Consider the following 13,211-nt stretch of genomic DNA (forward strand, 5'->3'; position numbering starts at 1 on the left):
CTGAGACAACTATGAGTTATTATGATAGCTTCTGTTATTTCACCTAAATTCATAGAAGCTAATATATCAATATTGATGCTATGAAATATTTCTTAACCAAGCTTTGAATATATTTATATTTTTGTTTATTTTTAAATTTCAGATTCCAGATGACCTGAGGAAGAGACTAAATATAGAAATGCATGCCGTAGTCAGGATAACTCCAGTGGAAGTTACCCCTAAAATTCCAAGATCTCTAAAGTTACAACCTAGAGAGAATTTAGTGAGTTCAAATATATATGTTACATCAAAATTCTTTTACACGTTTTGTAAGATTTCTAGTTGCTTTAGCTAAGTAATAAGAATGTTGTATTCCTTTTTGATACGTCTTTTTTTATTGTGTTAAACTATATATAACATAAAATATGCCATGTTAGCCATTTTTAAGTGTATAATTCAGAGGCATTAATTACATTCATAATATTGTACAACCATCACCACTATCTATATCCAGAACTTTTCCATCACCCCAAAGAGAAACTTGGTGCCCATTAAACAATAATTCCCCATCCACTCCTTTCCCCAGTCCCTGGTAATCTCTAATGTATATTGTGTCTCTATGCTTATTCTAGATATTTCATATATAAGTGGAAGTATGCATTTGTCTTATGTATCTGACTTATTTCATTTAACATAATGTTTTCAAGGCTCATCTGTGTTGTATGTATCAGAATGTTATTCCTTTTCATAGCTGAATACTATTCCATTGACTGTATATACCACATTTGTTTATCCATTCATCTGTTGATGGACACTTGGGTTGTTTCCACATTTTTCGCTGCTGTGAATAATGCTACAGTGAACATTGGTGTACAAGTATCTGTTTGAGTTCCTCTTTTCAGCTCCTTTGGGATATACCTAGGAATTATGTTTAACTTTTTGAGAAGCTGAGAAATCTTTAATAAATGATAACACAAATACATATATTTGCCAATGCAAATATGAGTATTTTTGGCTTTTAAGAGATTGATAATTTTGAAACGTGGTTGTAATTTAAAAAAATTGTCCCATGTTGTTTCAGTATTAATATTGTAGCCTAGACTGTTTTACTTTTTACTCAGTTAATTCTTTGGATACTGGTAGAGTCAGGAAATGAGATATTGAACTTAAAGATCTTTGTAGGTGGGGTCCAGTGGCTCACACCTGTAATCCTAGCACTTTGAGAAGCTGAGTTGGGAGGATTGCTTGAGGCCAAGAGTTTGAGAACAGCCTGGGCAACATAGCAAGACCCCATCTCTACAAAAAAATGTAAAAAAAAAATTAAGCCAGGCGTGGTAGCTCACGCCTATTATCCCAGCACTTTGGGAGGCTGAGATGGGTGGATCACTTGAGGTCAGGAGTTTGAGACCAGCTTGGCCAACATGGTGAAACCCCATCTCTACTAAAAATACAAAAATTAGCCGGGCGTGGTGCTAATCCTGTAATCTCAGCTACTCAGGAGGCTGAGGCAGGAGAACCACTTGAACTGAGGAGGTTGAAGTTGCAGTGAGCCTAGATCTCACCACTGCACTCCAGCCTGGGTGACAGAGTGAGACTCTATCTCAAAAAAAGTAAAAATAAAAATTAGACACATGTGGTGGCACATGCCTGTAGTCCTAGCTACTCAAGAGGCTGACTGAGGTGGGAGGATCTCTTGAGCCCAGGAGTTCAACACTGCAGTGAGCTATGATTGTGCCACTGTACTCCAGCCTAGGCAATATCTCAAAAAAAAATTTTTTTAATAGATTATTAGGCCAGATGTGGTGGCTCATGCCAGTAATCCCAGCACTTTGGAAGGCCAAGGCAGGCGGATCACCTGAGGCCAGGAGTTTGAGACCAGCCTGGCCAACATGGTGAAACCCCATGTCTACTAAAAATACAAAAATTAGCTGGCAATGTCTGTAATCCCAGCTACTTGGGAGCCTGAGGCAAGAGAATTGCTTGAACCTGGGAGGCAGAGGTTGCAGTGAGTGGAGACTGCGCCACTGCACTCCAGCCTGGGCGATACAGTGAGATTCTGTCTCAAAGAAAAAGGAATTTGTATTCCTGTCTTTATCGTGAGGGAGGAAAGGGAGAATGGGGTTGGAATGGTTAGTGAGTGAGCCAAATTATGGTAGGTGTATCACTGGGCATAGAGAAAAGGAGCATTTAAAACTTTTCCACCTAACAGATGTTTCTTCAGGTTACACTGCACTCATTGTGCTATCTGTAATGTCAAATCCCAAACCTGTGCCTATAGAATATGAACATCCTTCATTGGATTTGTTTGGTAAGGCTTACACTTTATTAGGAAGATAAGATGTTAAAATAAGGGTGTTAAAGTTAAGTTCAGATATAAGGATAATTCATTACTATTCCTTTTTCTGGCAGCCTAAAGACATAAGTGAAGAAGATATAAAAACTGTATTTTATTCATGGCTACAGCAGTCTACTACCACCATGCTTCCTTTGGTAATATCAGAGGAAGAATTTATTAAGCTGGAAACTAAAGATGGTGAGTACACTTGTTATTTTGACTTTTTTTTCTATTTATATAGTTGTACATTTTTAATTGTTCTTGCAACCTGTCATACATGTGAACAGTATGTGAATAGTGAAATATAATTATGATAATTAAACAGTAGATTTTATGGATTGAAAAATATCTTTGGCCGGGTGCAGTGGCTCATGCCTGTAATCCCAGCACTTTGGGAGGCCGAGGCAGGCGGATCACTTAAGGCCAGGAGTTTGAGAGCAGCCTGCCAACATGGCGCAACCCTATCTATACAAAAAAATACAAAAATTAGACGTGGTGGTGTATGCCTGTAGTCCCAGCTACTTGGGAGGCTGAGGCAGAAGGATCACTTGAGCCCAGGAGGTCTGTGTTCCTGCCACTGCACTCCAGCCTGGGCAACAGAGCGAGACCCTGTTAGGGAAAAAAAAAAAGGCCTTTAACTTAAACAAATTTGACATTTAAAATCTTAAATTATTTCATCTCTGTTTCAATACTAACTCTGCATTTATTACTTTCTTTTTAATAGGGCTGAAGAAATTTTCTCTGAGTATAGTTCATTCTTGGGAAAAAGAAAAAGATAAAAATATTTTTCTGTTGAGTCCCAATTTGCTGCAGAAGATTACAATACAAGTAAAAGCATATTATTGAATATTTAATAAAATACTATTTGTTACATGTGATTGATAATAAAGTATGAATTTCCTTGTAACACCTTGCATTGTGAAGTGTATTAAAAACCTGGTAAGAGTAAGGAATAACTTGATTTAAAATATTTTATTCTGTAATCTCTTTAAATTATCTGTACAAGTTATTGACTTATCTTAAATTTAAAAATGAATGCCTTAGCACAGTTAAGTTCCAAGAATAGAGTTGATCGTGTTAACTGGTAAATGGATCATGATTTAAAATTCTTCTAGGATTGAAACAAATGACAACGTATTTTTAAGGGTTTGATTTTTTAAATTCCTATTTTTACATGCAATTTTACCGCACAACCCATCTTATTTTGACAGTTCTTAAATTCGCAACTCTTCAGAAATATTATCAGATCACTTTTCTTTGCTTCCATAAGGTTTTTTTTGTTTGTTTGTTTGTTTGTTTTAAGACAGTGTCTTGCTTTGTTGCCCAGGCTGGAGTGCAGTGGCATGATCATGGCTCACTGCAGCCTCGACCTCCTGGGCTCAGGTGATTCTCCCACCTCAGCCTCCCGAGTAGCTGGGACCACAAGTGAATGCCATAATGCCTGGCTAATTTTTGTATGTTTTGTAGAGATAGGGTTTCACCATGTTGCCCAGAATTGTCTTGAACTCCTGGGTTCAAGCAATTGTTCTGCCTTGCCCATCCAAAGTGGTGGGATTACAAATGTGAGCCACTGCGCCCAGCTCTTCTAGAAGTATTTTAAGAGTGGACTTTTTTTTTTTAGACGGAGTCTCACTCTGTCACCCGGGCTGGAGTGCAGTGGCACAATCCCGGCTCACTGCAACCTCCACCTCCCGGATTCAATGATTCTCCTGCCTCAGCTTCCCTAGTAGCTAGAATTACAGGCGCATGCCACCACGCCCTGCTATTTTTTGTATTTTTAGTAGAGACGAGGTTTCACCATGTTGGCCAGGCTGGTCTTGAACTCCTGACCCCAAGTGATCTGCCCTCCTCAGCCTCCCAAACTGCTGGGATTATAAGTGTGAGCCACCACGCCCAGTGGTCTTTTTACAATATTATTTTTTGATTAGGACGTTCATTCTTGTCATTATAAAATTGAAGATATTCTAGTCATTTAGAATTTCAGTGTTTTGGAACTAGACATTGTTTCTTTATTTTTGAAATATTATTGAAGGAATACCATTTGGAGAAGATACAAATGTAAGAATTGTGAAAAGGATAATTGTGACACACATCAAAATTATAAATAAAAATATATCTGTAAAATGTATTAAGGCAATAACATTTTTTCTGCTTATTGACCATAAATATTTATGTTCCCTGGATGGGTACATTGTTATTGTCAAGGGTGTTTAAATAATGATCTTACATGCATAATTTATCTATTCTCTCTGGTATAACAGAATCAGCAATTTAGTTTTCTGGGACCCGAGAAAAACGTGCAAAAGACATACTTTGAAATGTAAAACTGATTTTTCCTTGCAACTGTAGGTCCTTCTAGATCCTATGGTAAAAGAAGAAAACAGTGAGGAAATTGACTTTATTCTTCCTTTTTTAAAGCTGAGCTCTTTGGGGTAAGAAGTTATGGTCAAACTAGCATGTTTAGAGACATGTTTTAACATTATATCTGGCAGAGTTTTCAATGTAAATATTAAAGTAGATGTTAATGTCAATAAGTGATCTCACTAATGCATTAGTAGATATTTTTTCAAGGATTGTCTCTATCTTCACGCCTAGCTTATAATTTACCTTGTCGTCTTTTTTTTCTTTCTTTATTTTTATGTTTTTATCCATCCCTGGTGGTAGGGGATAACCTTGTCTTCTTTGATAACAAGAAGTCTGAAGCTTATTAGAAATTTTACTTTGAGAATTGATCGATGAGAAGAAAGCAACTAGATATCACCTGGATCATATATGCTTGAATAAAACAATAATTCTTAGAACAAATAAATACATTTTAAAAGTTAAAGCCAAAAACATTAGTTGAATGTTTAAAAATATTTCAAATTAAGTTATTCCTTCACTGTCTTGTATTACTGTAATAATTTGGATTATTTGTGTTTTTCTCAACTTTTAAAACAAATATTTAAAAAATTCCTCTTGATTAAGTAGGGCTAGATAAAATATAAAAAATATTTTTTAAACTCTTAATTTCCATATTTCTTATATAATACGAGAATCTCTTATAAACATTACCTCTTAGAAGTCCTCACAGAAGCTTTGGTAGATATAGTAGTAGTGATTTGATTTCCTAGAGTGGTACAATCTGTAAATGTTTTAGTAAAAGGATTAAACCATAAAGTCAAAATGTTTATAGCACAGTGTTTATTAATATAAGATAAAATCTTTTTTTTTTTTTTTTTGAGATGGACTCTCACTTTGTCACCCAGGCTGGAGTGCAGTGTTGCAATCTCAGCTCATTGCAACCTCCGCCTCCCGGGTTCAAGCGATCCTTCCGCATCAGCCTCCTAAGTAGCTGGGATTACAAGCATGTGCCACAACACCTGCCTAATTTTTTGTATTTTTAGTAGAGATGGAGTTTCACCATGTTTGCCAGGCTGGTCTCAAGTGATCTGCCTGCCTCAGCCTCCCAAAGTGCTGGGATTACAGACGTGAACCACTGCACCCAGCATAAACTAAAATCTCTTCAGACTCTCATGTGATCATATAAAGTGGCAGGCATCACAGTCAAGAAGTAGTTTAAAGTTCATGTTTGTAAAATGTAATCTACAGATTGATACTGGATTTCATAGGTAATGTTTAAGAGGAAATAAGTTTTTAGTTATCCTCAGTACTTCAAAAGTACCCATTTATGATTATGTTGATTACTAAACTAAATCATTTGGGGGTTAGAGATTTTTTTTGTGTGTGTTAAGATTCCTTAAGGAGTTCTATTAGGGTAAAACTTTTAGTAACTGCATATTTTAAAAGTAATAAAACTAATTTTAAAAGCTTGGAGGAGGCGGGGCGCGGTGGCTCAAGCCTGTAATCCCAGCACTTTGGGAGGCCAAGGTGGGCGGATCACAAGGTCAGGAGATCGAGACCATCCTGGCTAACACGGTGAAACCCCATCTCTACTAAAAATACAAGAAATTAGCCGGGCGTGGTGGCGAGCACCTGTAGTCCCAGCTACGCGGGAGGCTGAGGCAGGAGAATGGCGTGAACCCGGGAGGCAGAGCTTGCAGTGAGCCGAGATTGTGCCACTGCACTCCAGCCTGGGCGACAGAGCAAGACTCCGTCTCAAAAAAAAATAAAGCTTGGAGGCTGGGCGCGGCGGCTCACACCTGTAATCCCAGCACTTTGGGAGGCCAAGGCGGGTGGATCACTTGAGGTCAGGAGTTTGAGACCAGCCTGACCAACATGGTGAAACCTTATCTCTACTAAAAATACAGAAATTAGCCAGGTGTGGTGGTGGGCACCTGTAATCCCAGCTATTCAGGAGGCTGAGGCAGGAGAATTGCTTGAACTTGGGAGGCAGAGGTTGCAGTGAGCCAAAATCATGCCACTGCACTCCAGCCTGGGTGACAGAGCAAGACTCCATCTCAAAAAAAAAAAAAGCTTGGATTCGGATTCGACATTAATCAGTATACTTTTCTCTCAAGTAGAGGACAATTTCTAAGATTTTAGTCTTTTAAAATTTATTAACTAGTCTGAGCATGGTGGCTTATGTCTATAATCCCAGCACTTTGTGAGGCGGAGGCAGATGGATCACTTGAGCCCAGGAGTTGGAGACTAGCCTGGGCAACATGGCAAAACCCCGTCTCTACAACAAATGCACACACAAAAAAACCAATCAGCTGGGTGTGGTGTTACACTCCTGAAGTCCCAGCTACTCGGGAGGCTGAGGCAGGCGGATCACCTTTGCCAGGGAGTTTGAGGCTGCAGGGAGCTGGGTTCACGCCACTGCACTCCAGCCTGGATGACACAGCAAGCCCCTTTCTCAAAAAAAAAAAAAAAAAGATAAAAAATTAAATTAACTAACTACACTGGGAAGGCAAAATTCAGCATTTTTTTGTAACTAAATTTTATCCTGCTTCAGTCTTTTATCATGTAACTATATCTTTTACAGAGGAGTGAATTCCTTAGGCGTATCCTCCTTGGAGCACATCACTCATAGCCTCCTGGGACGCCCTTTGTCTCGGCAGCTGATGTCTCTTGTTGCAGGACTTAGGAATGGAGCTCTTTTACTCACAGGAGGAAAGGTAGGTGGTTAAGGTGTGTTTATTTTTCTGTAACATTTAATAACTTTTCATTTATCTTTCTTTGGGTTTTGACCATCTATTATATAGGGTGGGTTTTGACCATCTATTATATAGGGTTTATACGACATATGGAAAGCATTCATTTTTTCACTAATATTTCTGTGTGTCTGCTTTTAGGTGTTGGGGGAGTGATGACGAATAAGACTGATGTTCTCCATGCCCTTTTTCTGTGTCAGTTGATACAATTATATGGTTTTTCTTTTTTAGGCTATAAGGTTTTGATAGGGTTGAGTAACTTACAAATGTTGAACCAGCCTTGCATACCTGTGATAAATACCACGTAGTTGTGGTGTATCATTCTTTCTACATTGCTGAGTTTTATCTGCTAATGTTCTGTTGAGCTTTTGTCCATTTAAGTTTGAAAGTGATTAGTTTGCAGTTTTCTGTTTTTGTATTGTCTTTGTCTGGTTTTGCTATCCGTGTAAATCCAGCCTCATAAAATGAATTGGGAAGTATTCTCTCCTCTTCTTTTGTTTTTTTGGAAGAGGTTGTATAAAATTGAGGCTGAATCTTGGTGGTTGCCACAATGACAGAAACTATTTCTGTGACTGAATATATTGGGAATTCCTATAAAGCAATTATTTTCTAGGGAAGTGGAAAATCAACTTTAGCCAAAGCAATCTGTAAAGAAGCATTTGACAAACTGGATGCCCATGTGGAGAGAGTTGACTGTAAAGCTTTACGAGGTATGAGTATGGTAACACTCTACATAAATCCCTTTTTCATTAGAAAGACAGGAATGTTATACATAATGCTGTCAATCTAATAAATACACATATCATCTAGTCTTTAACTTTTCTGTTTATCATTTAGTCATTAAAATTTCTTAGAAATTTTAAGTCTTTGGCTTTCTAATGTTTTTGATAAAATTTCTAAAACTCTCCATATTTGATGGAGACCTATTTTTTCTTCTAGCCAGAACTTTTTGAGACTACATTCCTGGAAGTGCTCACTGATACCACTCTGAAAAATTAGTACTTAGAATATACTCTAATTGGTATAAATGATCTCTGAATTGCTATGGGAAACTGGGAGAGTGGTTGCTTCAGGGGAGAGAAAGTAGGAGGCTGTGGACAGCAATGAGGAGAATTACAGTTTACCATATAACACTTTTGTACTTTTAAAGTCCATAACATTTACATTATTATCTATTCAATTAAAAAAATATTGGGAAGATTTTACTTTGAACAGTTAATTTTTCCCCCTTGGGTACCGCTATCATATAGTTCCAACTAATCATGAACTTGTGTGTTTCCTGTTCTTTGTAAATTTAAACTTTGTAACTCACCAGGAAGTTTGAAGCCAAATTTGTGATTCGAATATAGCAACTCCAGGATCTCTAGGCAGATGCATTTGCATTTGATTTTACATGAATCTTGATCCCTTACTCTCACTTATGTTTTCCCACATCCTACTTTTTTAATTTTGTTGTAAGTCATCTAAAATTCTCAATGGGGTGAAACTGGGTATAAATGAATACATGCATACAGGAATTATAGTAGCATATTCCTTTTCTTTTTTTCTTTTTTTCTTTTTTTGAGACAGAGTCTTGCTCTGTCGCCCAGGCTGGAGTGCAGTGGTGCGATCTCGGCTCACTATAGCCTCCACCTCCCAGGTTCAAGCAATTCTTGTCTCTCAGCCTCCCGAGTAATTGGTACTACAGGTGCATGCCACCACACGTGGCTAATTTTTGTATTTTTAGTAGAGACGGGGTTTCACCATGTTGGCCAGGCTGGTCTCAAACTCCTGAGCTCAAAGTGATCTGCCCGCCTTGGCCTCCCAAAGTGCTGGGATTACCAGCATAAGCCACTGCACCTGGCCTCCTTTTCTGAGTTTTATAAAATTTGATACTTTACTGCACCCTTTGAGACTGTATTAATTGAACCATGTTAATGATGAACAAGTTTTTGTGATGGGTATATTAATAAAATATAGATCAATTTTTATAGTTAAATCAATATTGAGGTTTTCTAGTGCTTTCAAAAGGACAACCTGAACTTTCCCAGCACTGAAATGATATTGAAACCATTTCATATCTTCTATATTAAGGAAAAAGGCTTGAAAACATACAAAAAACCCTAGAGGTGGCTTTCTCAGAGGCGGTGTGGATGCAGCCATCTGTTGTTCTGCTGGATGACCTTGACCTCATTGCTGGACTGCCTGCTGTCCCAGAACATGAGCACAGTCCTGACGCAGTGCAGAGCCAGCGGCTTGCTCATGGTAAATGCATCCACCACTGGCTTAAGGTCTTGTTCTTTTGTCAGTCAGCATTTTTAGTCTTAACGATAAATCTACTCTCTTCGGAGAATAATATATGTGTTAAGTGTTGTGTTTGAGGCCCCTAATAGCATTCTACAGTTGTCCTATAGACTGTATTAGCAAAATTGGTAGAGTAAAAACAGTGTGAAAATTCTGCAACTTCATGGTTAGTCCTTTAGGGTTTTTCATTCTCCCTTACTTATTGTTTAATTTACAGATTTACTCTTTCGTTCATTTGACAAATATTTGTCAAATGCTTGTGCACAGTCTGTATTCTCAAATTCTAGGAGAAAAAGGAGGGTGAACAGTATTAGTACAGAATGATACTAATAATGATGGCTACTGTGTATGAGTAGCCATCCCTTTCTTGGCTTTCTTTGATTGCTTTGTATTCTACATGAAAATATTCCCTGGGCCTTACAGGTCAATAAATGGAAATTCAGAGAGATTAATTTAACCAGGGTGACCAACAAGGAGGTGACAGCATACACTATGCAAGAAGTATACACAGAGTAGTGTAGGAGCATATAACCCTAAACTGGGGGTGAGGTGGGATAAGGAGTTATCAGGGAAAGCTTTTTGGAGGACTTGACAACTGAGCTGAGTTTTTATGGAAGAGTAGAAATTAGCATGAACCAATATCATGCTAATAAAGAAGCAAAGGAAGTGTGATCTACAGGCAAAAGCACAGAGGTACAGGAAGTAATGGTATGTTGGGGAATACCCTGTTGACTGGAGCTTAGAGTGCAAGGAGAGGAGTGCTAGGGAGGTGAGGTTGGAGGGTTTGGCAGCATTGACTTGCTTCAAGGTTCTTAAAAGCTGAAATAGATATAAAATGCAACTAAGAGTGGCTTGGATTATTATTACCTAGTGTGTTAATCTCAAATTTTGAAATCTATAGCATCTATAGGACTGGTGTTACTAATCTTACACTCGATCTGTTACTGTTCTTATACTAGATCTATTAGTCCAGTGTTTAAGGGAGTGCTGCAAATTTCTAGGTCAGGACAGGACTCAGATGTACATTATTAATGCCTATTTCAGTTCTGACCTTCTCATATGAAACCTTACAAGACCTGGGATAGGAAGAGATTGTTCTGGAAGTTATAGGAATATGAGCTGTATTCTGTTTAACAAACAGTATGGAAATTTATCACCCTTCTAGCATATTTATTTCAGAGACAAATTTTTATCATTGCTTCATTTATTTCATAAGATCCACAAGTAGGGAACCTCAGTAGACATTGCTCTGAGTATATGGTCTGAGTTTGCAGTACCTCTTTTGCCTCCATTAGATTTATTAGGTCCTCGATAGATAAATCAGGGAATAACTAGATGGATTCATTTTTTAAAGACATGAAAGAGTGATACCATACATACTCCACCTTAAAGGTCAACCTTAGAGTATCATTTTTTTTATTTTTAATGAATGTATAATTTTTAAATTTCATGTTTATTTTTCCTAAGCTTTTACACTATATTGCTTAATTCCAGCTTTGAATGATATGATAAAAGAGTTTATCTCCATGGGAAGTTTGGTTGCACTGATTGCCACAAGTCAGTCTCAACAATCTCTACATCCTTTACTTGTTTCTGCTCAAGGAGTTCACATATTTCAGTGCGTCCAACACATTCAGCCTCCTAATCAGGTAATATACTACTTGTAAGGATTATTGAATTATGTCCCTTTTATAGAAATTATTTTTCAATTTTATTAGTAATTTGTGGCTTTAAACTTATGGTTCTATTAATGATTTTAAGGATATGTAAGTCAACATTTGGTGCATATTGTGCTAGAGGCATAAATTATAATTTATAGCCACCTGAAATGTTAGTATGCACTTTCCAAAAAAATGACTTTTTTGAAAATGGTATTTCTTTGAATGAGAAAGAACAGAGAGAAATAGATAGATGGCTTTTAAACACTTCATTAATTAAACTTTTTTTTTGCCACCATCACATAATGGCACTTAGTCCCCTTTGGGAACTCATGAGGGTTTTAGTGGCAGTGAGCTGAAAGAAATATGTTCCAGGACTAGCAAACATATTTTAAATTCTTTAAAATTTTCACTTAGCATCTACCCTAAATATTCAGACCCTGTGCTAGTTAACTGCTATTGAAGAATAAAGGTATTATATCTATTATTAAGGATAATAGGATGGTATTTGAGATATTGGCCATTGAATATGTTTTTAGAAATAAGTCTTATAGGAACCAAAAGAAAAATTCTTAAAGGAACCATATATTACTAAAAATGCTTCTTATTGGAGAAAGAAATGACAATCATTTATTAATGTGATTTTTTCACAACTTTATTGAGATATAATTTAAGTACAACAAACTCACATAAGTGTACAATTTGATCAGTTTTAACATATGTAGATGCCATGAAACCATCACCACAATTAAGGAAACAAACATTTTCATCACTCCAGAAGTCTCCTAGCCCTTTTACTACCCATTCCTCCCCTGCTCCATCCCCAGACAACTACCAATTTGCTTTCTGTCACTATAGATTTGTCAACCTGATTTTCTCCAAATATACATTCTAAAATACACAGTTGAATACAATTGGAAATTTGAATTTTGTGCTTTTTCTTTAGGAACAAAGATGTGAAATTCTGTGTAATGTAATAAAAAATAAACTGGACTGTGATATAAGCAAGTTCACCGACCTTGACCTGCAGCATGTCGCTAAAGAAACTGGAGGGTTTGTGGCTAGAGATTTTACAGTACTTGTGGATCGAGCCATACATTCTCGACTCTCTCGTCAGAGTATATCCACCAGAGAAAGTATGTTTTACTATTAAAACCTGAACTTGGAATCTTCTATTGTGGAGAAATGTAATTGTAGCAAGACAAGAATTAAATATATTCCATTTGTAGTATTTGAATAAGCAGTTATTTGAGTAGAAAATCAATGTTTCCAGCTAAGATGATGGCATATTTTAAAAATTCATATAGTGAAATATAACTAGTAAAAGAAGTTTTGTTTATTTTTAAACAGAATTAGTTTTAACAACGTTGGACTTCCAAAAGGCTCTCCACGGATTTATTCCTGCGTCTTTGCGAAGTGTCAACCTGCATAAACCTAGAGACCTGGGTTGGGACAAGATTGGTGGATTACATGAAGTTAGGCAGATACTCATGGATACTATCCAGTTACCTGCCAAGGTATGTTTAAAAAAAAAAGAAAAGAAAAAGTGAATACTTACTCCCAGAAGAACCACTGTATTATTGGCTTTGGCTTTATGTGTTAGCTTGCCCAATCTCCATGTGAGTCAACAAGTGTTTACCGAGTTACCAAATAAATATCTAACGCTATTTTAGGTACTTTAACAAATTTTTATTTTATTAATTAATTTTTTATCAGAGTTGAGACCTCACTCTGTCATCTAGGCTGGAGTACACGCACAGCTCACTGCAACCTCAAACTCCTGGGCTCAAGCAATCCTCCTGCCTCAGCCTCCCCAGTAGCTAGAACTACAGGCATGAACCACCATGCCCGGCTAACTCT

General features: G+C 37.2%; 1 protein-coding gene across 8 annotated transcripts in view; it reads left to right on the forward strand.

Moving 5' to 3' along the window:
• Positions 1–13,211, forward strand: part of PEX1 (peroxisomal biogenesis factor 1) — a 42,369-nt gene that overhangs the window by 14,204 nt on the left and 14,954 nt on the right. For 7 of the 8 annotated variants that reach the window (XR_008656699.2, XM_055272699.2, XM_055272704.2 and 4 more), the window contains 10 exons: positions 143–262; positions 2,389–2,512; positions 3,039–3,142; positions 4,664–4,746; positions 7,242–7,374; positions 8,024–8,120; positions 9,484–9,654; positions 11,188–11,342; positions 12,298–12,487; positions 12,702–12,868. Coding sequence is in view for 7 of the 8 variants with exons in the window: in XM_055272699.2 (XP_055128674.1) it covers positions 143–262; positions 2,389–2,512; positions 3,039–3,142; positions 4,664–4,746; positions 7,242–7,374; positions 8,024–8,120; positions 9,484–9,654; positions 11,188–11,342; positions 12,298–12,487; positions 12,702–12,868 (1,344 nt within the window). In the remaining variant the exon portion in view is untranslated. The remainder of the gene's footprint in view (positions 1–142; positions 263–2,388; positions 2,513–3,038; positions 3,143–4,663; positions 4,747–7,241; positions 7,375–8,023; positions 8,121–9,483; positions 9,655–11,187; positions 11,343–12,297; positions 12,488–12,701; positions 12,869–13,211) is intronic. The other variant, XM_055272701.2, reaches the window with a different exon arrangement.

This window comes from Symphalangus syndactylus, chromosome 3 (assembly GCF_028878055.3).
Source record: "Symphalangus syndactylus isolate Jambi chromosome 3, NHGRI_mSymSyn1-v2.1_pri, whole genome shotgun sequence".
Lineage (NCBI taxonomy): Eukaryota > Metazoa > Chordata > Mammalia > Primates > Hylobatidae > Symphalangus > Symphalangus syndactylus.